Source organism: Sabethes cyaneus, chromosome 1, assembly GCF_943734655.1.
Source record: "Sabethes cyaneus chromosome 1, idSabCyanKW18_F2, whole genome shotgun sequence".
Lineage (NCBI taxonomy): Eukaryota > Metazoa > Arthropoda > Insecta > Diptera > Culicidae > Sabethes > Sabethes cyaneus.
In genome coordinates this window covers 4,743,683-4,770,051 of record NC_071353.1, presented here as the reverse complement: position 1 = coordinate 4,770,051, position 26,369 = coordinate 4,743,683, and the positions used below count along the sequence as shown (strand labels likewise).

Below are 26,369 nucleotides of genomic sequence, written 5' to 3'. Positions count from 1 at the left end.
ATGCCTGATAACCTGATGCCCCTGATCCAGTGGTGAACTAGATTAAATAACCGAATCAACCATTAGTTCGATTTTTTCACACAGAGTGGCGCACCAAGCACGAAAAATAACATTTTTGATGGATCTTTGATTTGATAGAAGAGGAAGAAACGGCGGGAAATCCTGCCGAACTACTGTCGTTCGAACGACAGCGAAACAACGTCTTATTTATTTTGCGTTTTATTCTCTATTCTGTGCAAAGTTTTTGTGTGTAATTCTCCAAATCAATGGCAAAGTTTGTGCAAAACACTGGAAAGTACATTGCAGAAAAGGCAGACGGGTAAGTTAACGAATTTCGCATTGCAAGGCAGTCTCACTTGAAGGTTGTTCGAATTTCAGAGACGACACAAACGAAATCGGCTATCGACAGTCGAAGGAAAATGACAAAATTGACCTCAAGTATGGATACGATCGTGTCAAGGACACCCAAGAACGGACCGGATATCTGGTCAATATGCATTCGGTGAGTAATCGGTTACCGGCAATATTGACCAGCTTAACGAAAATTCCTCTTTTTTCCAGACTGAAATTTTAAATCAGGATCGCCGACTGGTCGCCGCTCTTGATCTGTTCTTTCTGCAGATGGATGGTACCAGGTACAAAATGACGGTTATTTACGCACCGTATTTACTATTGATCACCAGAGAAGGTCACTCGTTAGAAGTGGCAAAATTTTTGGCCAAAAAATACTCCGGCCAGCTGTTGAATGTGGAACACGTCGAGCGGGAGGATCTCGACCTACCAAATCATCTGAGTGGTCTGAAGCAAAATTTGCTCAAGCTAACATTTGCTAATACCAGCCACATGACTAAGGTGAAAAAGGACCTAAACGCGGCAGTCCGAAAGAACAAGGAACGTGACAAGGCAAACACCTATTACATGCAGATGCTGAGCAATTCGCTTGCTGTGGCATCCGAAGAGACGTCCAGTGGGTCTAGTCTGAACCAGGATTTTTATGACAGCATTATTGATATGCGCGAACATGACGTTCCCTATCATGTGCGGGTTTCGATTGATTTGAACATTTTCTGTGGACAGTGGTACACGATGCGATGTCGGGGCGGCGATGAACGGCCTATTATTACATCCCGGCCGGATATATTGGATCGACCGGAACCGGTGGTGCTGGCATTCGATATCGAAACGACGAAACTGCCGTTAAAGTTTCCGGATGCGCAGAGCGATCAGATTATGATGATTTCCTACATGATCGATGGACAGGGGTATTTGATTACCAATCGGGAGATAATCAGCGCTGATGTCGAGGATTTTGAGTACACTCCGAAGCCGGAATTCGAGGGACAGTTTATCGTGTTTAACGAGCCAAATGAGATGAGTTTGATTCAGAGATTTTTCGATCATATTTTGGATGTCAAGCCACACATTTTCGTTACCTATAACGGAGATTTTTTCGATTGGCCATTTGTGGAGACCAGAGCGGCAGTGTACGATTTGGACATGAAACGTGAGATTGGATTTTCAAAGGTGAACGCCCGGGATGGCAACTATTTGTGCCGACCGGCGATGCATATGGATTGCTTGTGCTGGGTGAAGCGTGACTCGTACTTGCCGGTCGGGTCGCACGGGCTGAAAGCGGTCGCCAAGAGCAAACTGCGGTACGATCCGGTTGAGCTGGACCCGGAGGAGATGTGCAAGATGGCCGTCGAGCAACCGCAGGTTTGTTGGTTTGTGGTTTTCCAACTTTGCCTCAATGTTGTTTCTGTGACAACCTAACTATTTGTGTTACGTTGTCATAGTTACTTGTAAACAATCGGCAACGGTTTGTTACAAGTTGCATGTCACTAGATGCCAGCCTAAACGCACATGTAGATTAAAAAAGGAAAAGTATGTGTTTCATTTAAACCGACTTAAATTAGGTTATAATGGAAGAGCCGGAAAAATTCATAAAATAATTTTTTAATATAGGAATATATAGGTAGAGGAAACCAACGGATTTCTAATTTGAATTCCACTTTTGATAGGTTCTCTCCAACTACTCGGTGTCGGATGCGGTGGCCACCTACTATTTGTACATGAAATACGTTCATCCGTTCATTTTTGCGCTGGCAACGATTATTCCGATGGAACCGGATGAAATTTTGCGGAAAGGTTCGGGAACGCTTTGCGAAATGCTGCTGATGAAGGAAGCCTACGGCGTTCGGATTGTGTTTCCGAACAAGCAAATGTCGGAGTTGAATAAACTGACGCCCGACGGGCACGTGTTGGACTCGGAAACCTACGTCGGTGGTCATGTGGAAGCGCTGGAATCGGGCGTATTCCGGGCGGATATTTCCACTCGGTTCCGTTTGGATCAGGACATGCTGATGCAGTTGCAGCGGAATGTGGAGAAGGTGTTGGAACATGCGATCGTAACCGAGGAGGGGGTTCCACTGGAAAAGGTAACCAATTTGGAGGAAGTAACGGAACAGATTAAGGCCGCCTTACAGCAGCTGCACGATACTCCCACGCGAATCGAGCAACCGGTGATCTACCATCTGGACGTTGGAGCGATGTATCCGAATATTATTCTGACCAATCGATTGCAGCCTTCGTCGATGGTCTCGGAGACGGATTGTGCGGCTTGCGAATACAATCGACCGGATGCTAGGTGTAAGCGTAATATGGAGTGGATGTGGCGCGGTGAGATGTTGCCAGCAACCAGGAACGAGTTTCAGCGTATTCAACAGCAGCTGGAAACGGAGAAGTTTCCTCCACTTTTTCCCGGAGGTCCGCCGCGAGCCTTTCACGAACTGTCGAAAGAGGATCAAGCAAATTACGAAAAGAAACGGTTGAGCGATTACTGCCGCAAGGCATACAAGAAGACGAAGATTACGAGCCTGGAGACAAGGACTTCAACGATTTGCCAGAAAGAGAACAGTTTTTACGTGGATACGGTGAGAGCCTTTCGCGATCGACGTTACGAGTATAAAGCGTTGACGAAGGTTGCGAAAGCGGCAGTAAGTGCCGCTCTGAAGAGCGGCGATGCTGGAGAAATTAAAGCCGCCAAAGGTCGGGAAGTGCTGTATGATTCGCTGCAACTTGCTCATAAATGTATTTTGAATTCTTTCTACGGGTATGTGATGCGGAAGGGTGCTCGTTGGCACAGCATGTCCATGGCTGGCATTGTGTGCTTGACGGGAGCGAATATCATTACGAAAGCTCGGGAGATTATCGAACGAGTTGGTCGTCCGCTGGAGCTGGACACCGATGGAATTTGGTGTATTCTGCCGGCTTCGTTTCCGCAGGAGTTTACCGTGCTTTCTACTCATGAGAAGAAAAAGAAGATAAATGTGTCCTACCCGAATGCGGTGCTGAATACGATGGTGAAGGATTACTTCACCAACGACCAGTACCATGTACTGGAGAAACCGCACGAGCCGGGCAGTTCGGCCGAATATTCGATTAAAGACGAAAATTCAATTTTCTTCGAGGTGGATGGTCCTTATTTGGCTATGGTTCTGCCGGCGGCTAAAGAGGAGGGCAAAAAGTTGAAGAAACGTTACGCGGTTTTTAATTTCGATGGTTCCTTGGCGGAATTGAAGGGATTCGAGGTTAAGCGTCGTGGTGAGTTGCAGTTGATTAAGATTTTTCAAAGTTCGGTCTTTGAAGCGTTTCTGCAGGGTTCCACTCTGGAACAGTGCTACGCTTCGGTCGCGAAAATTGCAGATTACTGGCTGGACGTGCTGTACAGTAAGGGTCATAATATGCCCGACAGCGAGCTGTTCGAGTTGATTTCGGAAAATCGCTCGATGTCGCGCAAATTGGAGGATTATGGAGAGCAGAAATCGACTTCGATTTCGACCGCAAAGCGATTGGCGGAGTTTCTCGGGGATCAGATGGTAAAGGATGCCGGTTTGGCTTGTAAGTTTATCATTTCGAAGAAACCGGACGGGGCGCCTGTAACGGAGCGTGCAATTCCGCTGGCTATCTTTCAATCGGAACCGAGCGTCAGGAGGCACTACCTGCGACGATGGTTGAAGGACAACACGATGGGTGACGCAGATATACGGGACGTACTCGATTGGCAGTATTATATTGAGAGATTGGGAGGAACGATCCAGAAGATCATCACCATACCGGCTGCTTTACAGGGATTGAATAATCCAGTTCCAAGAGTGCAACATCCGGACTGGCTGCATAAGAAGATGCTGGAAAAGAATGACACTTTGAAGCAACGGCGAATCAGTGAAATGTTCACAGTAAAAGAGAAACCGACAATCGCAGATATCGAAGACTTTGGTCCTCGCTCCAGATCACCTAGCGTCGGACCTAACCTTCCGGTAGTAAATTCAAAACGACGACGAACGCCCTCCCATGAAGCAGACTCCTCGCCATCGGCTCCAGAGCCAAAAACCTGGCGCGAAGCACTCGGGGCCCCACCTCCTACGGGGGACACCAACCAAGAACTCCAGGCATGGCTAGCATATCACAAGAAAAAGTGGAAATGGCAACTTGCGCAACGTAGCAAATTCCGAGACCCCAAAAGCAAGCGATCACGAATGAACGACGATAATCAACCTTCCAGTTCTTCAGCTTCGGCTCGCCCTGTCACGACGTTGGGTGGCTTTCTGAGAAAAACTCAGCGATCCCTAATCGAACAAACGTGGCAAGTGATTCAGATTATCGCCAACGATGATATGGGTCACTTCAACATATGGGCGATGGTCGGCGAAGAACTGCACAAAATCAAACTAACTGTACCGAGGATCTTCTACGTAAACCAGCGAACTCCGGCTCCACCCGAGGAAGGCTCCATGTGGAAAAAGGTTCACCGAATTCTGCCGCGAGCCCGTCCCGTTTACCACCTCTATCAGTACGTCGTTCCGGAGCAAGTTTTCCGAGACAACCGCCTAGGAATGCTGGCCGATCTGGCGACGCCGGATATCGAAGGCATCTACGAAACTCAGCTGTCGCTAGAATTTCGCGCACTAATGGAACTGGGTTGTCTCTGCGCCGTCCAGCGTTCGGAAGCCAGAACTCTGGCAACCCTAGCCACCAAAGACCTCGACTCGTTCAACATCCAACAGCTCGAAATGCGAAGTTACTCGCACACTCCCTACCTGAAAAACGGCGCCAACTTACGTAAAATTTTCCTCTACCAGCACAGCATCCCATCAGGAAAACGTGAAATGTGGGGTCTCTTCATGGGCCCCAGCAAGAAAGCCCTGCTAATAATTCTGGACACCGTCCGCAGCAATCAGCTGCCCACCCTAAAATCCCTCTACACGTCGGAACGTTTGGCACTTCTAAAATCCAACAGCGAAAACTTCACCGAGGAAAATCTGCCCCCATCCGATATGACCTTCGAGGCGTACATGGAAGTGGACAGCAAGCAAGTGTACCAACGCCTTTCGCGCGCCCTCACCACCTACAAGGACGAAAAGCGCGGTCCAACCGTTCTGTGCGTTCAAACCGCTCTCGGGCTGCAGAAACTAAACCAACTGTTGCCGGCCTGTCTGGAGTTTCCCGAATCGCACATCCACATCGCCGACGATGCCTCCCTGCTGTCCGGGCTCGATTGGCAACGGCATGGGGCTCGTTCGATGGTCCGCCATTTCCTCAACCTAAACCACGTGTTCGATTTGATGCTCGATCAGTGCCGCTACTTCCATCTGCCGGTGGGCAACATGCCTTCCGATACGGTGCTCTTCGGGGCGGATCTATTCTACGCGCGTCACCTGCAGAAGCACAACTTTATCCTTTGGTGTTCGCCCGGGTCACGGCCCGATCTTGGAGGACGTGAAGGCGACGACAGTCGGCTGTTAGCCGAATTCGAAGACACTATTTCGGTCGTTCAGAATCGGCCAGGTTTCCATGATAGTGTCTGTGTCGAGTTAAGCATTGAAAGTTTGGCCGTTTCAGCACTGCTGCAAGCGAGTAAGGTTCAGGAGATGGAAGGTGCATCGTCTGCGATCACGTTCGACGTTATTCCGCAGGCTTCGCTGGACGATATGATCAGCAACCAGGGCGTTCAGACGTTACCGAGCTACGACGAAACGGCCCTGTGCTCGCAAGCTTTCCGCGTGATGCGATTGATGGTGAACGGTTGGCTGCGAGAGGTGTCCATCAATCGGAACATTTTCTCCGATTTTCAAATCATACACTTCTACCGCTGGGTGCGTTCGACCAAAGCACTGCTCTACGATCCGGCGTTGCGACGTGCTCTGAACACGCTGATGAGGAAACTGTTTCTGCAAATTATCGCTGAGTTTCAGCGACTGAAGGCGGAGATCGTTTACGCGGACTTCAATCGGATTGTGATCAACACGGCCAAGAAGACCGTGATCGATGCGATCGCCTATACGGACTACGTTGTGCAAAGCATTCGAAATAAGGAGCTGTTTCATAGCGTGCTCTTGTCCTACCAACAGTCTTGGGTGTTTTTGCTTTGGATAGATTCGGCCAATTTCGGTGGTATTCGGGGCAACATTCCCAAAGAGCTTAACGATGAAGAGCCAGCGACAGAAGATGAGGAGGAACTTTCGCTGGAGATGAACTTTAACATGGCCGAACTGCTGCCGGAAGAGAACCGATGCCGGGAGTACTTTGACAAATTTTTGGTTTTATATTTGGAATCCCTAGCCCAAGGCGTTCCCGGCGCAAGAGCCCTCAAGAAACAGTCACACGTTGCGTACGAAATGGTACAGAAGATGCACAAAAACTACGGCCGAGGCAAGGAAGGTCCGGCTCTGGAATTCGTCAAAGCGCTATGCAAAGTTCTAGGCGTTAAAAAGGACATCGAAGAAGAGGTAATTTCCTGAATCCAACTTACAACAGGTCACAGTAATTTAAATAATTTCATTTTCCAGTTGACAACTCTTCGGCGAAACATGCTGCTGCTAATCGGAATCGGCGATTTCAGTGACAAAGCCGTCTGGAAGGACCCGTTAAAATCGTACGTGCTGAATGAAGTGATCTGCAAGGCGTGCAACCATTGTCGCGATTTGGATCTATGCAAGGACAACTATCGCGCCCTCAAGGATGGCCGTCCGGTGTGGCTGTGTGCTCAGTGTAATGTAGACTACGATAGCGTGGACATCGAGATGCGTTTGCTGGATGCGGTCCAACGAAAGATAATGTCCTACACCTTGCAGGATTTACGTTGTGGTCGCTGTAAACAAATCAAGCGAGAAAATTTGGCAGAATTTTGCACCTGCGCGGGCAGTTTTGAGAATTTAATTTCCTCCGAAGAGGTTAGACGGTTGCTGACGACGTTTCAAAAGGTAGCCGATGACTATCAGATGCCTTTGCTGAAGGAAACCATCGAACATCTACTGAATACCTGTTAAGGTAAATAATTCTATCCTAATCACAGTTGCTTTTGTAACGAAAAAAATCATTTGAATTTAAGAAAATCTGAGAAAACAATCTTAGCTCTTTCCTAGAGGCTAACAATTTATTCCGCGATACTTTTCAATTTTCACTCTTTGAACTGAATTTAACTGCTGGAACTGACCGGTCCAAGCTTGGGTTCTTCATATTTAAAGCTAGGGAACGCGGTCATATCGTCACCACCAGCTCCTCCGTACTGTTTGGCTAACTTTTCCAGTTCCTGCTTTAGTTCGCGTTCGATTTCCGGCGTTGGATCGACTAGCTTGCCACCACTGTGATAGATTACAAAGAAAAAATCGATGCATTAATTGCGGATCTAGTGAATTCTGGAAGGAAAACTTACGCGCCCTTGCTCTTATTGGCGTATTCACGCAATTTGTTGACAAAGAGCTGCTGAATCGGATCGGTCGCTTTGGACAGTACGACAGCCGTCACACCGTAATTGCGACGAGCTTGAACTCCCAACATGCGGGCAGCCTGTTGAATTGGGTTGGTCAACATCTGTAAGATAGTTATCCTGTTAATTTTACTATTCCAAACTCTATAACCTCCAAAAAGTTATGTAACTTTGAATAATCAGTATTCCCGATTATCTTTGAAACTAACGGTTTTTGAGCACTTTTTTTAGCCTTTTCGCTGCTTCATAAATAAAAGTTTGAATATTACTTACTGTTAGTGAAAAAATCGACGGAGACAGCACCAAAGTGAACAATTTCAGTCGATATTGAATCAAATTTCTACTGTCCTCTACTGAAGGAACTGAGACTCGCGTTTGACATAGTAATGGGCGATGTCACATCGATAAATCGAAACATCGATGTTCCAGCATCGATTTTCCGATGTTTCGATTTGATGTGAGCTTACAGGAAAATCGGTCACATCGATGTTAGTTTTTCGATTCACATCGATGTCCCGATAAAATCAGGACAACTCAGATTGGCGCAATTAACGCAGTTGACTGCGTTGCTGTTTCTATAGTTTTTTTGTGCTAAAATCCTGCATTTTTTTTGTAGAAGTATGAATATTTTTCTAAATTCTATCGGAACTTCGCATATATATGTGCGAACCGACAGACCGGACTATTAAGGAGAATGGCGACCAGGTACATGCCGTCACTTTGTTTTATTTTTTGCAACAATATATTCATTTAGTTAAAGTCAGAAAAAATCAGGATTTTTTCTCAATATCAGCCAAAAAATAAGGGTTTGTCAGCATATCAGTAGACACTCAAAAAAGTCGGAATAATGCTGAATAATTAGGAGCATCGGCCGTACCGTTTCCTTTATTTGCCAACATCGAACATCGATTCAATTAACATCGATGTCTCACACTCGATTTAATCGATGTGCCGAGGTTTTTGAGTCTATTGACATCGATTCACAAACATCGATTATTTTTGTTTCGATGCCCAATACTAGTTTGACAAGCAAGAAAAGCGCAAGCAAAAAATGACTGAAAATTTGGCTGTCAAATGTACAGGGTGTGACTTGACAAAAGAAGCGCAAAATCTACACGGTTAAATGATTCTAATAAATATAGTGTCACCAGCACTAAATTGAAGATAGAATTAACAAAAGGGCGAATGTCGCAAGCGTAAACAAACCGAGTGAGGGTTGATTTTCCTATGCTGGTCCAGCAAAAAATAACTCTCACCCGTTCTGTTTACATTTGCGACATTCGCCCTTTTGTTAATTCTATCTAGAATTGATGGACTTCCGAAAAAACGGCAAACGATTTTTCTTCCGTACCGTACATTAAACCTACTGTCACAGACAAACAGATATAACACTCGTTTTCCATTCTTCGTACCGATTAAACCGACATTTCAAATTTGTTCTTGGTTGGGAATGTCTCCGTTTTGTTCATAGTGGCGCTTTTTGACGAAAGAAGGGGAATTCCCCATAATGGATTTTCATGGTTTAGATACCGATCGACTCATAAAAGATGCAGCAATTATGTGATTTCTATTGAAACATCCTTTTTAAATCACTAATTAGTCAAAATTACTGAACAGTTTCAATGTCAAATTATCCGATACATTTTCTTTGTGATCGCCTTGCTCCACCAGCAGGGACGACAGTTAAAGACACTATCTGTTTACTGTGATTTCGATTACTTTAAGTTTAGAAAATAAAAAAGCAACAAAACCCCCTCGTCCCAATAGGTCGAAGATTCTTTACGACGTTTAGACTGATTTGATATCTGTGCTTGGGAAGTATGCCAGAAAGAGTAATAGAGCCCTCTCGTCCTAACAAGATTTCTTAGGACTGCGACAAACCTAGTTCAGTTTGATGTCCTGAAAGTAAACAATTTTGTCAAAGCATAAAACCACCCCTTCCTTCCAACCTAGTTTATTTTTAAACACTGAATCTAGTCCAAATTGATGTCCTGAAGGTGAAACGTCACCGAAAAGTGAGCAGCAATCCTTTCCTTTTGCCAGATTGTATCTACATTCGCGACTACAAAGTTGCTAATATTTATTTGGTTTTTGCGTGAGAAAAAAGTGAAGGAAGTATTTTTGCTTTTGCTTTCACGCAAGTTTTGTCAATGGGTTTTTGGGTAAGTGTGAACAACATTAAAAAATCTCTAGCTTTCGCAGTCGCAAAAAGGTACTGGAAGAATTTTTTCGGAACTGTTGTCTCACAAGGAAACACGCCTGAAGAGATATTTGTGCATGTGAAGTAACGCAGCAATTCTCAAAGTGAGGAAAATCTGCGACTCTTCTATCCGAGAATAGTTTTGAATGTTTCAATTGCTGCTTTGCGTCATTTAGTTGCCTGCAATTCTTTACTATTCAATAGTCAAGCATTAATTTCTTTCGAAAATGATGGAGAAGACAAAGCAGAGGGGATCCGTTGTGGAGCTAATGTTTATTTGACCGTCAACTCAGTATAAGGGTGTAAGGTACAAAACATTTTGCAAACAACTTTAACTTGCTTAGTAGCCTTCAATCATTAAAATGAATAAAACGATCTGAAAAATTATCGACTTGCAAAAATTGGGATTTCTCGCCCTGTAGCACAGTCAAGCCATTTTAACATAACAATTTTTTGATATCATCAAAATACATATATGTGTGAATAGTGTTTGATATTAACGAGAGAATTTTATTAATAGCTGGATACGTGAGGGAGATACGGTTCGTTAATTGGGTGTTCGTTAGTTGGGCCATGCTCCAACTTGAATGTCAAAATTCTGTTGAACTTTTGAGTTCAAAAATCAGCTGAAGTGCAGTCGTGACCCAATTAACGGATTCAGGCTGTACTTCAATTCTGGGTACTGGTAAAAATAGTTGTTTTTGGCATAACAAATTACACAAAATACATACCAAAAATGCGATACAATTATTTAGCACTATTATTTACTTAACGCTGTTTCACGCCACAATATGGTGTGAAAGACAAATCAAGGTTTCTTCGTAAAAACCCGCCTAACGTAGTTCTACGCCAGCTACGCGGTTGTGTCTGGGATACAACCTTTCTGATTTTTTTAATTTGTTGAAATCATAGCAATCCAGCTAAATTTAAATTTTGTCAGAAACTTTCCATTTCTATAAAGCCAAACACCAGTTGCCAGGTTACTATGCTACAGGTAAATAACATCTGCATAGAAACCATTTTCACTATAAATAAGCTCTGCTATTGTAGAATCAGTTCAGTTCATGTTCAAATAATAAAAACCACTATCATACGAAATAAAACTATTCTCTACAGGTTATGCGCCCAGCGTCGCAATACCGAAGGAAGAAATAGAGCGAATATATGAACTCGTTCACCATGTCTAGTGCGAAGAAAGCAGGAATAGTGCAGTTTCAGACTTTGACACCTGGAAGTTCCGAGTTGAGACCTAACTGTCGGCGCATGGACTCAAAGAAACCATCACGGAAGATCCCCCTGAGAACGGAGGCGAAAAGTTGGAATTTCAGGACCGGGATGAAAAGGCAAAAGCACTGCTGGTAACGTTTATTGCTGATAGCCATCTGGAGTAGGTACATCCGCGACAAGCCAACAGCAAAAGCAATGGGGACATCGTCAGCTAATACGTTTGCAAAAAAGGGTTTTGCTGCTCAGACGTATATTCTTTTACGGATCATTTCGGTAGGTTCGATGAGCTAACTACCCAAGTAACCAGTGAGCACTTAAAGAAGTAGAAATCTAGCTTTTTATTAGCCTATGATGCACACCATATCGTGCAGTATAGTTCAATATGCCTATAAAAGGCTACTAGAAAGCCGGTTTTGGCGAAATATCCGGCTACATTAGTGCTTTGAGATTTACAAATGTCATAAAACGTAACGCCTGTTGCGTAACGATAAATCGATAAACATAAAAAATGGGAAAAATATAGGTCTATAGGGCTTAGAGGAGTAGTGCAACGCCTTAGCAGTTGATGTGTAAACGGTTGTTGCGAGTCAGCTGCCAATAGCTCTACTTAAATTGCCGAAATTCTTAACTCGGATGTTTGATTTGCTTAGCAAGGTGAAATGGAGAGAAAGATTTTATTTTTCACATTTCTTCCAAAGGTTGCACTTTGGAACAATTACCTACCTTTTATTTTCTTTTTATGTGATGGAATACATGTATTGAACATATATTATAGAAATATTTCTTGCATATTATGCGTATGCATCTGCCATATAGATTCGTGTTGATGTTTATTCGATAGATGCAGGGTAGGGGTGCAGGATTTTGCGTAAGATAAAAAAAGAGGGAGGCATTTTTTCTTTTACCACGTACTTTCGCAAGGAGATTTCCTGCAAGTGTGAGTAGTTTTCAAAATCTCTTTCGATGCCAGTAACGGCAATAAAGCTGGCTTAGAGCATCTAATCAGCTTTTCATAGTGCTTCAAGTAAATTTCAATTCAGCATTGAGAATGCCATTTTAAAGCTGCTATGCATTGACAATGCTGAATTACATCTGGCAGCATGTAACTGACAAATATAGAGCAGCTTTCAAGCTTAATTCAGTGCTTAGCGGTTACTTGGGTAGACAGCTGAAAGATGCGGGTGCTACGGTCACGGAACTTGATAGTGTGAGTAACTTGTTTATTTCGTTGGCACCTAGTTACGATACGGTAACCACGGCGATTGAAAATTTGGACGAAAGTAAAATGACGCTTGAGAATGTAAAAGCACGCCTTCTAGCGTGCTGAAAGAGAATCCAGTTCGAGTGCTGCAAGCGGGTCAAACGAAGTGGTGATGGCAGCGTCTGGCCATCCCCATCGTGAAAAATTTCTTGGGAAATGCTACACTGAGAAAAAAACCATGGTAATGCGAAACATGTATGCATGGTCATCTTAACTATATTGCAATATTGTAGCGCTTACCATGATTATTGTCAACTTGAGAAGTTTCGTGGTTAAAACTACTATGACAACAAGCAAATAGCTGACTATTTCCGTGGTTAAATTGACTTTTCTCTCATACTTCTAATGACAATATTTTTGCAGCTTGATATAACAATATTGAATTGTCAACAGGACCATAAAATTGGTAACTTACTAACTGTAAGAATATCATGGTAGTTTTAACATTTTTATGGGTTATCGTAACAGTATAAGTTTAGTGCTTTTCAACCGACTATGGAAACGCGTTTCTTGATGACAATTTTATGTTTATTTTGCCCTTTTTTTCTGTCATTTGAAACCGCACCGCCATTACGAAAAATTTGAGTCACGAGTGATGTGCTTAGTTGTGAGTTTTTTTGTTTTTATTAAAAATTTTTTGATATTATGAACAGTTTGTTAGTGCAAAACAAATAATAAAAAAAATCTAATCTTTAAGTGACAAATTGTATTAAATTATTTTCTGTGTACGTGAAAACAGGTTGAATTATTTTACTGTGTAGTGTACTAACAAAAACAAACTGCTAAACTGTTATGGTGTAATCGGTGTTATTTGTAGCTTGTCTGTTTTATTTTTTTAATTGCGGATGGTGCTGGACTTCCGCTCTAAACAGTTCAATCGGTGGTTTAGACGTGACCGTGAAGTGTTTTTGGATAAAACGCGAAATGATGTCCAAATATTTCCATTTAACTTGACTGCGGCGAGGGAGCTGCGGGATAGACTGTTGGAAACGTATATTTGGAACTGTAATAAAGGCAATTTATATATCCTATCTGCATGCAGACCATCATCTATATACTATTGTGGAGAACGTGGTCATAAAAAATTTGCTTGTCCCAAGATGGAAAATGGAATTGGCTGGCAAAGGGTGAACATGTGCATTCCATAACCTCTGTTCATTCACCCTTATTCTTGTTTTCGTTCGAAGAAAATTCGTTCGAAAGTTAAGCCGATTCGTATCCTTGTTTTCGTTCGAATCCATTCGAACATTCGAACGCCCCTTCCTTTTGTTCATTCGAATATGAGAATAGTGCTTCCCGATTCGTTCGAAACAAACTATTCGTACGAATGCAGGATACGGTCGTAAACAAGAATCAAGGTGATTAACTCATATTCCTACCTCCACGAGATGCCGGCTGGGGTACGTAACTTCGGTTGTCGTATTCTAACAGGAAAGGGGCACAGCCCAGGTAACCAATAAGCATGTCCAATGCCATTTAAATGCAAGCCAATAAGCATTTTAGTTGCCTTAAATGCTACTTAAATGCTATTTTGGCAAAATATGCGGCTACTTTACTGCTAGCCCTCTTATAGTGCTGAAAATGCTTATTTGCAGCTAGTTACCAACAAGAAGAATTTAAATAGACTTGTGGATGCCAATTTACAACAATTATGCAGTCAAAAGGCTGATAAACAGCAACCTGCAGTATAAAACGCCAGGGATGCTAATAAACGATTGATTTACTGCTTATACTAATGCTTATTGGTTACCTGGGAGTGGCTCCTGCCCAGATTAAGCTGGCAGCTTCCACTAAACGCGCACCGACCACGAATGAAAGCAAACTTTTCAGAGAATCAACGGAACATTTACCGAACAAACGCGAATCGCCACAAAACTCACCTTTCCTTCAACCTTTACTGGGCTAATTAATCTTGGCGGAATAGATTCGTCGTGGATTATCGTCCGGCGGATTATATCGGAACGGTAAATAAACACAACCACGCGGTGCCATTACGGCACATGTATTCAAAAAAGGATGATGCAATCTCGTGTAATTAGTTAATAGACACTGTAGCTTTAATAGACCGGCAGGCAGGGAAGTGCTGCCAGTATTGAAGGGCTAACCGTTGTTCTCCTAACATTTTTCAATACTGAATAAATTAAAAATGAAATGTTTTCACTATACACTCGAGTCTTTTTTTACACGGTTTGTTTTTTTTTTCGATTACTCAAGAACGGTGCAATTTAGGGACCATTTACAAAATACGTGACGAATGTCGGGCCTCTCCCAAACGTATTGAGAAATAAATGAATGGTCCCTAAATAGCCCCGTTCTCAATATTCGAAAAAAACAAACCGTGTAAAAAAAGTACTTGAGTGTATCATCTAATTCGTAAAATGATTTTTGATCGACTAATGTAAATACTTTTAGAGTTGGCTGAAAAATGAACGAGTTATTAGCGCTCAAAATCAATCATTTTTTCGTGACACTTGCATTTTTTAGATTTTTTTAATGACACTCTCTTTTCACTATACCTTCCTATAGCACGCAGTCCTACGTCAAAAGTCGCCTATTTGTTCTGCCCAAAGCAATTGCAATACTGGTTTCAAAGTTCCGAACCGAACCCACTATCCCTTACTGCTCGGTTGATTTTCGCGTACATATCGTGTGTTCCTTCGGTTCCTTCGCTTCACAGATTTGTATTCTTCCTAGAAGCGCACAACACTGTAGCGTTGTTCGTTGCGTCCCGTCCCGTCAAACGAAAGCCAATACTCCCCTCATCCTGCTGCTTTGCTCGTTGTACAAGTTTTAGGCTCCTGTGGTGTGCTAGTGAAGTGTGTTGTACGAACTCTTTGGGCTCAATGGAAATGTGTTTGTGTAAGTAACCGGCTGTGCGCGGTTGGTGTAGGTAATTTCATTCATAAAACCAAAAGTCCGCACCTTGCCGCACCGTGCTTTGCTGCTGTTCTTCGCTTCGTGCACTTTGCTGTTCCACAAGCTTCGATTATTTACATTTTGCTTGCCATCGTTTAGTGTGCCGGGCGCGCTATGGATGGCCTGCGCTTGTGTGTGCGTGCAATAGTGCTGGCTTAAGCCTGTTGCTAAGCCCATTAGCGAACAGTCGATCGATGTGTAGGTGAATCGCTACTCAAACTCAGCTTGTTTTTCATTTCTGTTGATTCAGCTTTCGGCCGGCCACACAATCAACAGGGCAGGCACTTACACAATCTGTCGATCAGTTTGTGTTGAGCCGTTCTAAGCAGAAGTAAGTGAGTGGTTCAGTCCTGCGGATCGTCCTCGGTTGTGTGGTTTGCTGTGTGGATGGACTGCTGTAGTTCAAGCAGCTCGGAAGGATCCGTTTTAGTGCGGTGTAAGGAATATCTTCGGTCACAAGGCCTAACATTGCGATTTCGCCTATCAGCTAGCGCGAGAAGTGATAAAAAGTGTACTGTAGAAAGAAGCTGAAAACAATCGTTATCAGTGACAGAGTGGTAACACCGCGAATGAATGGGACTGTTTGTTGGCGGGGGCAAAAGCAAGTGATAAGAAATTTCTGACCGGAGTGAACGCATTATTTCGAGTCAAAAGTTTAGCTTGAACGGTTTCAAACTGCGCGAGAAGAGTGAAAAAAAAAATCGGAACCTAAGCCCCCTTCAGAAAAGAGTCAGAGTGTTGTATTTCGCGGAGGCGACATTTTTCATTTGACGCGCGATCATTCGTCATTTGCCAGTACCAGTACATTACATAGTCGTATTTGCACTTGCGGAGGCCCATTTGGTGGTTTATTATGGAATGAAATTATTTTGATTATTTATGTTTTTGTACGTTACGAAGTTAAGCTGCAGCGTAGGCGAAGTTGGGCGGAAAGAAGAAGCCGAAATTTGAAGAATACTGATACCGCGAAAAACGCCCAGTGCAGTTGGAGGGTTGTCGGGTCTGATCGAGCGATCATCATTAATGCAAACCGTAGAAGAAGCAGCCCCAGGGTGACGCTAGGTGACGGGGCAAGAGTGTGGTTGGTTGATAGCAGAAAGGTGGCGACACGTCGCAAGAAGAGAATACTAAGAAGCAGCGATTTGATTCATTCATAAAATCTTACTCGCGCTTTTTTATTTTATTTTGCGCTGCTTATGTGAGCGCACACGTCGATCCGATCCGAGAAGGCGGTGTGTGTTGTGTTGTGAGTGAGCTTGCCGCTTGCCGCAGCTCGAAGAAGCAGAATCCCGACGACGCAAGTGTGGTTGTGCGCAGAGCAGCACGCGATTAGACGTCGGTTGCGGTGATCAGCAGAGTAGGCGAAAAGTGCGAATAAAGCGATAGACAGCGTTTTCTGTAAATTTAGAATATTTACCAAAATCAGTGAAACTGCAGTGAATCAGTGAGGGTGCGATTTCGCGGTTTCGCTGTGTTGTGACGCTCCTCCTTCCCCTTCGTCCATTGATTGAAACAAAGAGGGTGAAATGCAAATGCAATTATAATTTGTTAACGCTAAATGAAGTTTGTGGGCAATACAACGTGACAGGTAAATACTGTCGGTCGTTGGTTCTCGGTTTCGAGCAGCAAACAGCAAGCAGGAAGACGGTTTTTGCGCGTTTTGATTGAATTGCAAACGCGGAGTTGAAGAGTTGTTTGCAGCAGTCAGGAGCGGCCCATCGGAGGGAGCTTCTACCAGCGTGCAGCCGAACTCTTCTTGGGGCGTAAGTAACTTGGACGATTGTTTTTGTTGCCTATATTTTCTGTTACGATTTAAAATTTCAAAACAAGCTGATTCAATATTCTAACATACGATCTAGGGATTAGCATATAGGCCGATGTCTACTGGCTTGGTAAGGCAGCAACTGCCTTTGTTATTCAAATTCATTACACTCGGACCGCGCTGAAGCCTTGACGGGTCAATTGTGCTTCTGTGGTTGTGACCGGGATGAAAGTACATATTTTGTTATTCACTAATAGTCAATTAGTATTAGACGTAAATATAGGCGAGTGATCGCTCATAAGGATTTTATTATACTCTGAATGGTATTGCATAATATTTTTCAAAACTTCTCCCCGACAGATGGAGAGTAAAATTCATCTCTATCTAATCATTTTCCTCTCAAAACCACCACACCTGTAGGCGGCGATGACGTTCTTTTGCATTATCAAGTTTTCGAACCGTAGCGCAATTTCAATTCACCAATCCAGACTCTACTCGGCGTAGACACGGCGGCTCGGCTGAGGGGAGATAACTCCTTATCAGCTTCCGGCCATGTTAAGCCATATTGGTTACGTTACACAGTGAGTGAAACTTCCTCAGTGGAAGATGAGAATCCTGCCTGATAGCTTTTTCTCTTGCTCTTTGTAGCAGATTTGAATTGTAAAGAGAAAATGCCAGCAACCTGCGATAGGCTAGGACTAGGAACATATTGGATATTCGGAAGGAACGAGGAAATGATCTGAATTGATTGGCAGTTGACTGAAGACTAATTGCATTTCTCCTCTCGATATAAATTGAAAATTAATTCACAGTTTGCTTCGATTCGAAAAACTAACACTCCTCCTCGACATCTGTTACCTTGTAACCACCCAAGGTGTTACCAAGGTGTTGTTAATTTGCAAAACTTCGTTACACAAGATTGCAATAGATCGGGTACCCAAATGAAGAATAGATTTTTCATCATTCATGTTGTAGTCTTTGTTCAAGATAGTTGATAATAAATAGTTCTACAAGATTGAAGTATAACATATTGGCGACGAGGTTTTAAACTCGAATTCATCGCTTTGAAGAAAGAGCCACTCAATCAAAATGGCATGATCTGGAGGCGATTTTCAAGATCTGTATCAGCAAATTTTGCGACAGAATAAGGAGATGGCGGAGCAAAACGCTCGGATGATGCAGATTATGGAACATTTCGGCATTCAAGAAAACGGTCATCGAGCAGTCCGAAATTCATCATCGAATCTCTGGCATCCAACATCCGGGAATTCGTCAATGATCCAGAAAACGGTCTCGTTTTCGACCGGTGGTACCGGAAGTACGAAGATCTCTTCCTCAAGGACGGAGCGAAGTTGGACGATGCAGCAAAAGTCCGGTTGCTACTGAGAAGCCTTACTGTGACTGTGCATGACAAGTATGTCAACTTCGTGTTTCCAAAGCACCCCCGTGAATTTTCATTCGAAGAAACAGTGTGAGCTGTTCAGCGTTCGCGTCTCACTGTTTAGCAAATGGTACCTGTGTTTTCAACGGAGCAAAAACGACGCTGACGATTTTGTGACGTACGCAGGTATAACCAACAAATACTGTGAAGATTTTGAGCTGAACAAGATTACGGCCGATCAGTTCAAAAGCCTGAATTTTATTTGCGGGTTACGCTCTCCGAAGGATGTCGACATTCGAACAAGACTTCTATCCAAGCTGGAAAACAATGCAGAAGGGGAGTGTAATCTTGAATCACTTATCGCAGAATGCCAACGTCTTCAAAACCTGAAACATGATGTAGCTATCGTGGAACAGAAGAAACCGATAAGTTCAAGCAAAACAAACCACCATCGATTAAATCGCGTTCAAAGGAAAGCAAGAAGTCAAAGACTGAAGGTCCTAAAACACCCTGTTGGCAGTGTGGCGGAATGCATTACGTCCGAGACTGCACATACACGAGGCATGTTTGTCGGAACTGTAAGCAAACTGGACACAAAGAGGGTTATTGTGGCTGTTATACGACGAAAGAGGCGTCAAAGGGAAAGAATAAAGTAAATGGTATTTACTCTATAAACCAAGTTAGATATCCTTCGAGACGAAAGTTTCTGACAATCGACATCGATGGATCTTCGATGAATCACGCTACAGTTGGACACTGCTTCCGATATTTCAATCATCTCACAGAAGCAGTGGAAGAAAATGGGTTCATCTTTACTAACTCCTACTACTCAAACTGCTAGGACAGCGCCAGGTAAGCCGTTTCGTCTCCTTGGTGAACTCCTATGCACAGTTACTCTTGGAGATATTACCAAAACTGCAGTTTTATATGTGATAAATTTGTTCGGGCTGGATTGGATCGAGTTGTTCGGACTATGGGACACCGCACTATCTGCAATTTTTAACCAAGTTTATGCTGGTGCTGATCAAGCTAATTACATAGAACAGTACAACGCCAAGTTTACAGATGTGTTTAAGCCTAGCCTTGGACACTGTAAGAAGATGAAGGTTGACCTATATCTCAAGCCAGATGCCAGACCTGTCTTCAAACCAAAGCGTCCAGTTCCATTCACATCCATAGAGAAGATTGATACTGAATTGGATCGTTTGCATGAATTGGGTATCATTACGCCAGTGAATTTTTCGCACCAATCGTAGCAGTTAAAAAGCCAGGAGGAAAAGTGCGAATTTGTGCGGATTACTCAACTGGACTTAATGCTGTTTTGGAACCCAATCACTATCCGTTACCAGTACCAGATGATATATTCAGCAAGCTTAACGGATGCCGGTATTTTAGCATCATCGACCTGAGCGATGCTTATCTTCAGGTTGAAGTTGATGACGACTCGAAGCAGCTACTCACGATTAACACGCATCGAGGACTCTTCCGGTTCAATCGACTTGCGCCGGGTGTAAAATCTGCCCTCGGAGCTTTTCAATGCAATAAATGAACAGCATGGTTGCTGGACTTAAAGGAGTGGACTCGTTCTTGGACGACATTTTGGTGTATAGCAGAACTGAAAAGGAGCATCACGAATCTCCACGCTCTGTTTCAACGCCTCCAGTCATACGGTTTCATTTTGAGGGAAGAAAAGTGCAAACTTCTTCAGCCGCAGATCAAATACCTTGGACATATTGTAGATGCCAAAGGTCTCCGTCCTGATCCGGTTAAGATTAAATCTATCATCAAAATGCCGCCGCCGTATGACATTACAAGTCTACGTTCATTTCTTGGTGCTGTAAATTTTTATGCAAAATTTGTCCAGCAGATGCATCAGTTTCCCGATGGTGTTCTGAAAGCTGTTGCACACGCGTCTCGCTCTCACGTCTGCAGAGGCAAATTATGGTCAGATCGAAAAGGAAGGTCTTGCATTGGTGTTTTCCGTAACGAAATTCCATCGCATGCTGCTAGGTCGCAAGTTCACGCTCCAGACAGATCACCAGCCACTGTTGCGAATTTTTGGACTGAAGAAAGGAATTCCTGTTCACACGGCAAACCGACTTCAACGTTGGGCACTGACACTCATGTGCTATAATTTCGATATTGAATAGGTTCAATCTCAATTCGGATATGTCGACGTACTATCTCGATTGATCGACAGGAACGTCAAACCAGATGAGGATTTTATCCGTTGAGGTGCCACTTCAAGGAGCCATCAGCACACTACCGGTAACATTCAAATCGGTGCGTAGTGCTACTCTCCAGTGCCCAGTACTCCAGCAAGTGGTGCAGCATATCCATCTTGGATGGCCTTCTAAGCTCGACAGCATTGTCAACGCTGCAGTACGACCGTTTTTCGTTCATCGAAATGCATTGTCGGTTGTAAAGGATTGTGTTATGGATCATAACTTATGATGTCTAACCGATTAGTAGTTCCACAAAATTTACGTAAGCGAATTATGAAGCAACTTCATCGAGGACATCCGGGGATTGAGAGGATGAAAGCTGTTGCACGCAGCCAACAGTAAAAAGGTGTGATAATTGCATTACTCATTCGAAGACGCCAACAAAAGTGCCACTGCAATCATGGCCACTTGCGCAATCTCCATGGGAACGTATCCACATTGACGTCGCTGGCCCAATAAACGGATTTTACTTTCTAGTGGTTGTGGACGCCTTTTCAAAATGGCCTGAAATACGCATCGTACGGTGCCCAACAACGACTGCAGTAACTGAGTTTCTGAGTGAATTATTTGCACGGTTTGGCATTCCAAATGTTATAGTTTCCGACAATGGTACACAGTTCACATCGGAACAGTTTGCGATACTATGCAAGAAGAATGGTATTCAACATTTTCGAATTTCGCCTTATCACCCGCAGTCAAACGGACAGGCCGAAAAATTCGTAGACACCTTGAAGAGGTCATTGCGTAAAATCAACGAAGGGGAAGCTATCTCTGAAACGCTCCGGACATTCCTCCAAGTATATAGGACTACACCTAGTCGTGTTCTTAATGGCAAGACACCCTCACAGCAGATGCATGGCCGTAACATGAAGACAATCCTTGATCTTCTACATTACAATCAACCGAAACCGATAGTTTTCAACTACAGTCAGAACGAGCAGTTTAATCTGAAGCACGGCGCAATTCCACGTGATTTCAAAAGTGGAGGCAAGGTCTACGCTAAAGTCTACAGCAGCAATAATAAATGGCAATGGGTTTCCGGTGTTATCATTGAAAACATCGGGCGTGTCAACCACAATGTGCTGTTCGACGAGTAGCACGGACGCAAGAAGCTTATTAGGTCGCATACCAACCAACTTAAGCATCGTTGTAATGAGACAACAGCTGACGCTGAAAGTTCGATGACCCTAGGTATTCTGGTAGATATGTTCGGCCTAAACAATTCAACCAGCGGTAGCGTACCGCATTCCACGAGACGTTCACTTCAGATCGAGGAGGTTAAAAAAGTTCGTAATAACGATCCGACTGGAACGAGACGGCGGGGCGCGCAGCGAGCAAGATGAATCGATCGAGTGGAAGGCGACCTGCAGACCCTACGTAGACTACGTGGCTGGCGAATTGCGGCCATGGACCGAGTTGAATGGAGACGACTTCTTCGTACAGCAGAGGAAACCACGGCCTGGAGCTGATTAAGAAGAAGCCTTCCGGTCTCCGGTTTTCAAAATTTCCGTTACCGGTTCTGGAGTCTCGTCCTCGACGTACTGCCACAGCAACCTCCCTAGTCAGCAACATCTCCGCCTTGAACGCCCAAATCGTATAACTGGAGTTTTTTAGCTTCACAATGGACACCTTACTGCCTTCCATTATTCCTTCAAGAATTTTCACGACAGCGAAGTTTGGTACGTTGCTTCGCTGCGATCTGGGCTCACAACCTATTGGATATTCGGAAGGAACGAGGAAATGATCTGAATTCATTGGCAGTTGACTAAAGACTAATTGTATTTCTCCTCTCGGTGTAAATTGAAAATTAATTCACAGATAAGTCCAAAATTAAATCCAAGCTCAAGTTAACCCTAAATCCAAGTGTCATCATCGTCAGCCATACGATCGTAACTTAACTAGAATACAACCCTTCTGATTGTTTTAAGTAACTCTGAATAATGAATGGAAGCAAAGCAGTTTCGCCGTGGGTATTCTTGAGAATTCATTTACTAAAATCATCATCAATCAGTGATTGACAGCGAGACAAGGTACAGATATTTTGGGAACACACGAGAGTAAAAATGCTTTCAGAATTGCGCCACACAGGCACTGAATCTTTTTTCGCTGTAGTGCAAAAACCCCCTCATACAGGTAGGTCACACAGTCAATTTCTGCTCCCATTTTTCGAGCACACATCTTTCCACAATCAGCCTTATCATCACGAAGGTAACGCTCGATAATTGCAATTTTCTGTTCTCCCCTACCCGGTTGTTTCTTCTTTAAAATGATAAGATAAAACTACATTTGTAGAAAACGAATTGGTGGCTTGGGGACGTTAGCGGTGCTTCCAGTCTGTCCCTGCACCCGCCAGGTTTTGCTCTGACAGACCGTCGAACGACGACAACAACAGCAAAAAAAAACGAAAAGCATTTCACTTATCATTATTTTGCCAGTTTTGCCATCAAAACCACTGATAAAAATAACAGCCTGATAGCGTTGTAGTGCCAAGTAGACTGACCAAACACTGTAGTTATGCTGCAGTGGAACCTCGTTCTCCCATTGGTTGAGCTTTAGTTTTGATATGATTTCAGGAAAAATTCCGACGGTGATCGTCATTTGCTGCGTTGCATTCGGATTCCGTGAAACTGTGATGTAACGTCGATCGTAAATGGCCGGCAGAGCCGGCATTGTCGCGCTTTCTTCAAAGATGAACAAATATTTGCCTACAACACCTTTAGAGACGGCTGTAAACAAAATTTCCCAAAAATGAGTGTAGTTGTTCTTTTCTTTCCTATTAATTTATGTGAGTAGAGCAAGAAACCGTTCAACATTGTAGGGGACAGTTTGAACTGAAGACGGAATGTCTATGACAGGAATTACCATGTCAATAGCGCGTGGACACGAGTTTTTTTCCACACCAAAGCGGGGGACTTTTCTTCGTAACGTTCCGTTGACGGCTTCGAGGTTGAAACGTGATTTTACACCTATTGTTTGCAGGTTGAATCATCGTCGCATCGTACCGAGCATATACCGTGAATGCGAAAGCGTGCGGCATCATAACCTTGCTGGATTACTCGGTTCTAATCAGTGTAGGGTACGATGCTTGGCTTGATAATACGCGATTGTGGGCGGTGACGTAGCCCAATTTAAACCCCCGAATTGCTACAATTAGGGCAGTCAATCGAATAGACTTGAAAAAAAGCTTTCGAGGACTGAATTTAGGCGATGCGTTTTGATTAGTTGGGTAAAACGGAACCTTCGATTCAATAATTTCACCGTCTTTTAGTATGGAACGGCCTTAATCCGAATAAGCGCGAAGATGTTTTTCGCCAAAAAGACCAATAATATTTTCATCACTTGAAAACGCAGTCAAACGGTTTAAATTTTGTACGTTGCTACAATAGCATCTTATAGCGAATTTGTTTATTCAATCCGGGTTGGAACTGGATGAATTTGATCTGTCAGATAAGAGCAAATGAACACAAAAAGTTCATCTAGTTTCAACCCGGATTGAACAAACAAATTCGGTATTAGATTTGAAACTTGCGTTGAATTCACGAGATAATTCTGGGCTGATTCGGGTTAAATTTACCTCATAATTATATCTGAGCAGGCTTTGGTAGTCCTATGGCGTGTGCTACATGGGCGGCTAGATCTACCCGACAAATTGGCTATAGCTTTCTTAAAGGATGAAGGAACGATTGAAAACAAGACGTGAAATAAAAACAAAGTACAGAAGTTAAATCAGTTGGAGATTTTCTTTCTTTCTTTCTTTCAAGAATTTGACGAAAATTGTCAACGTGTCAATATGTCCATGGTAACGGAAGTTTTTATTTATATCACTAAATAATTTCGACTACTTTGGTTGTGGAAAAGACTTTCCAATCTAATTTAATTCTTGAAAGCATCCTGGAAAATGACGATTACTTTATTCAATCATTTCCAGGTATGACCAGGTGGAGGCGCTAGGTAGGAGCTTGGGATGACTAAAGCTATGCTTGGTGCTTTTTCCTAGTTGCCTTCCCCATTTCATACACGGTTGTGGAAACGATATTCCAATGGTATAAAAAAGGACCTACATGAAGGGAATTGATATTTCCAGGCCATTAGATATATAAATGTAGGGAACAAAGATTCCAGTCCATTTGTGGAAGTTCACGAGCTAACGATATCGTTTCTAAATGAAGGGAACACAAGTTCCAGACCATTTAGAGACTGAAATGAGGGGAAAAAAAGATACAAACCATTTTTTGCATAATTAGTTATCTGAAAATGGAGGGCTGGAGAATGGACGTGTGTGATCTGCCTGAATCACCTGGAGGATGCCCCCCTCCCCTAAAGGCCCGATAGGAGTTTAACACGCTCCTGCCCTTTTTTCCCATTACGCAAGTTCAGTTTGCACGGGAAAATCGTTGATCAAGTAACCGGATGTTTATGTTGGAAGGGATTCTCATCTATCCGTGGAATGTGCGTAAGTGCCTCTGCTTACGAGTCCACCCAACCCCTCTTGGTCCCTCTTACAGCATATACGTGAAAGCTGCTTGGTGAACAATTTCGATTCTACAGTCATTCTTCTTGCATACATAGGAAAATCCTTGAAGTGATGGTGGTATACATACATACACATATAATTAGCTATCTGAAAATCACATGCATATCTCGCATAAAGACATATCAACATCTCGAATTAGTTACATGGATCTGCTTAAACCACCTACTTTATAATTTTTATGTCAACGATATTTATGAATGTCTTACAAACCCCATGTACAATTGGACAGTTTGCAGATGACAGTGATAGTTCTGCGCGGAAAAAAATCCTATTCCGATACCATGAATGAAATCATGAAATCATAAAGTTTGAATTGCCGTCAAATCATGACTGAAGTGCCATATCAGGCAGCACAAAATCATGAATATTAGTTCATGATCTTGCGTTGTGTTGTACTGCAAGTAATTCGTGATATCATGATTATTATTCACTAGTTGAGCCCGTATCTTACGATCCGGAAAATAGAAATGTCTGTTCAGAATTCAGAAAACTGCGGATACATTCCATTGACCAGTGTTTGCGAAGATGTTTAATTTTTGTATTAGTTCTTTGAGTTCTTATATTGCATAATATAGCTCTAGGATGTTGTACATAAAAGAGTCATAGCCGGAAACTGTAACAAATAGTTTTCATGGTCGTATTGGATTTTATTTAACTGAATAAAAACTTCTCCACTCCACTGTGTTGATTCTATAGGCGGGCAATATGGCTCTTTTGTGTGAGTGGCTCTGAACCGTCTATTGTCTGCCGCAAACCGATTCATAGAGTCGGTGTTAAGTCAGACAGAACCGAGTGGCAAAATTCTGACTTCAAGAAAAACGCATTCAAAGTTTGCTGGATTCGAAATCATCTCCTTACTCTGGCTATCTGCAACATTCATGTAGTCTGATTAAAGTAAAATGTTGCTTAGAAAATTCTTGATCGTGCTATCATTAACTCATTTTTTAAAATTTTCCGACTTGGTCCGGTCTGATTTAACACCGATCATATGATATCGCGACAAGCAATCGAGTTGAGCAGGCGAGTCGAGTCGAGCAGTTGAATGGAGTGGTCGAGTCGAGTAGTCAAGTCGAGCAGTCAAGTCGAGCAGTGAAA

The 26,369-nt window shown here is 43.2% G+C and overlaps 3 protein-coding genes across 3 annotated transcripts in view; 2 read left to right on the top strand and 1 right to left on the bottom strand.

The window, feature by feature from the left end:
- The first annotated feature begins 217 nt into the window (after nucleotides 1–217).
- Nucleotides 218–7,328, top strand: LOC128734617 (DNA polymerase epsilon catalytic subunit 1). The gene is made up of 5 exons (XM_053828902.1): nucleotides 218–319; nucleotides 379–502; nucleotides 562–1,716; nucleotides 2,022–6,788; nucleotides 6,849–7,328. The coding sequence occupies exons 1-5, from the start codon at nucleotides 267–269 to the stop codon at nucleotides 7,326–7,328; spliced, it is 6,579 nt and encodes a 2,192-aa protein (XP_053684877.1). The 5' UTR covers nucleotides 218–266.
- A 75-nt stretch (nucleotides 7,329–7,403) lies between these two features.
- On the bottom strand, nucleotides 7,404–8,151 carry LOC128738273 (ATP synthase-coupling factor 6, mitochondrial). The gene is made up of 3 exons (XM_053833325.1): nucleotides 8,042–8,151; nucleotides 7,715–7,872; nucleotides 7,404–7,643 (listed from the first exon to the last, which is right to left on the bottom strand). The coding sequence occupies exons 2-3, from the start codon at nucleotides 7,870–7,872 to the stop codon at nucleotides 7,478–7,480; spliced, it is 324 nt and encodes a 107-aa protein (XP_053689300.1). The 5' UTR covers nucleotides 8,042–8,151; the 3' UTR covers nucleotides 7,404–7,477.
- Nucleotides 8,152–15,705: 7,554 nt separating this feature from the next.
- The window catches only part of LOC128737120 (ETS-like protein pointed), a 228,667-nt gene continuing 218,003 nt past the window's right edge, over nucleotides 15,706–26,369 (top strand). The window contains exon 1 of the mRNA XM_053831723.1: nucleotides 15,706–17,135. The gene's annotated coding sequence lies outside the window, so the exon portion shown is untranslated. The remainder of the gene's footprint in view (nucleotides 17,136–26,369) is intronic.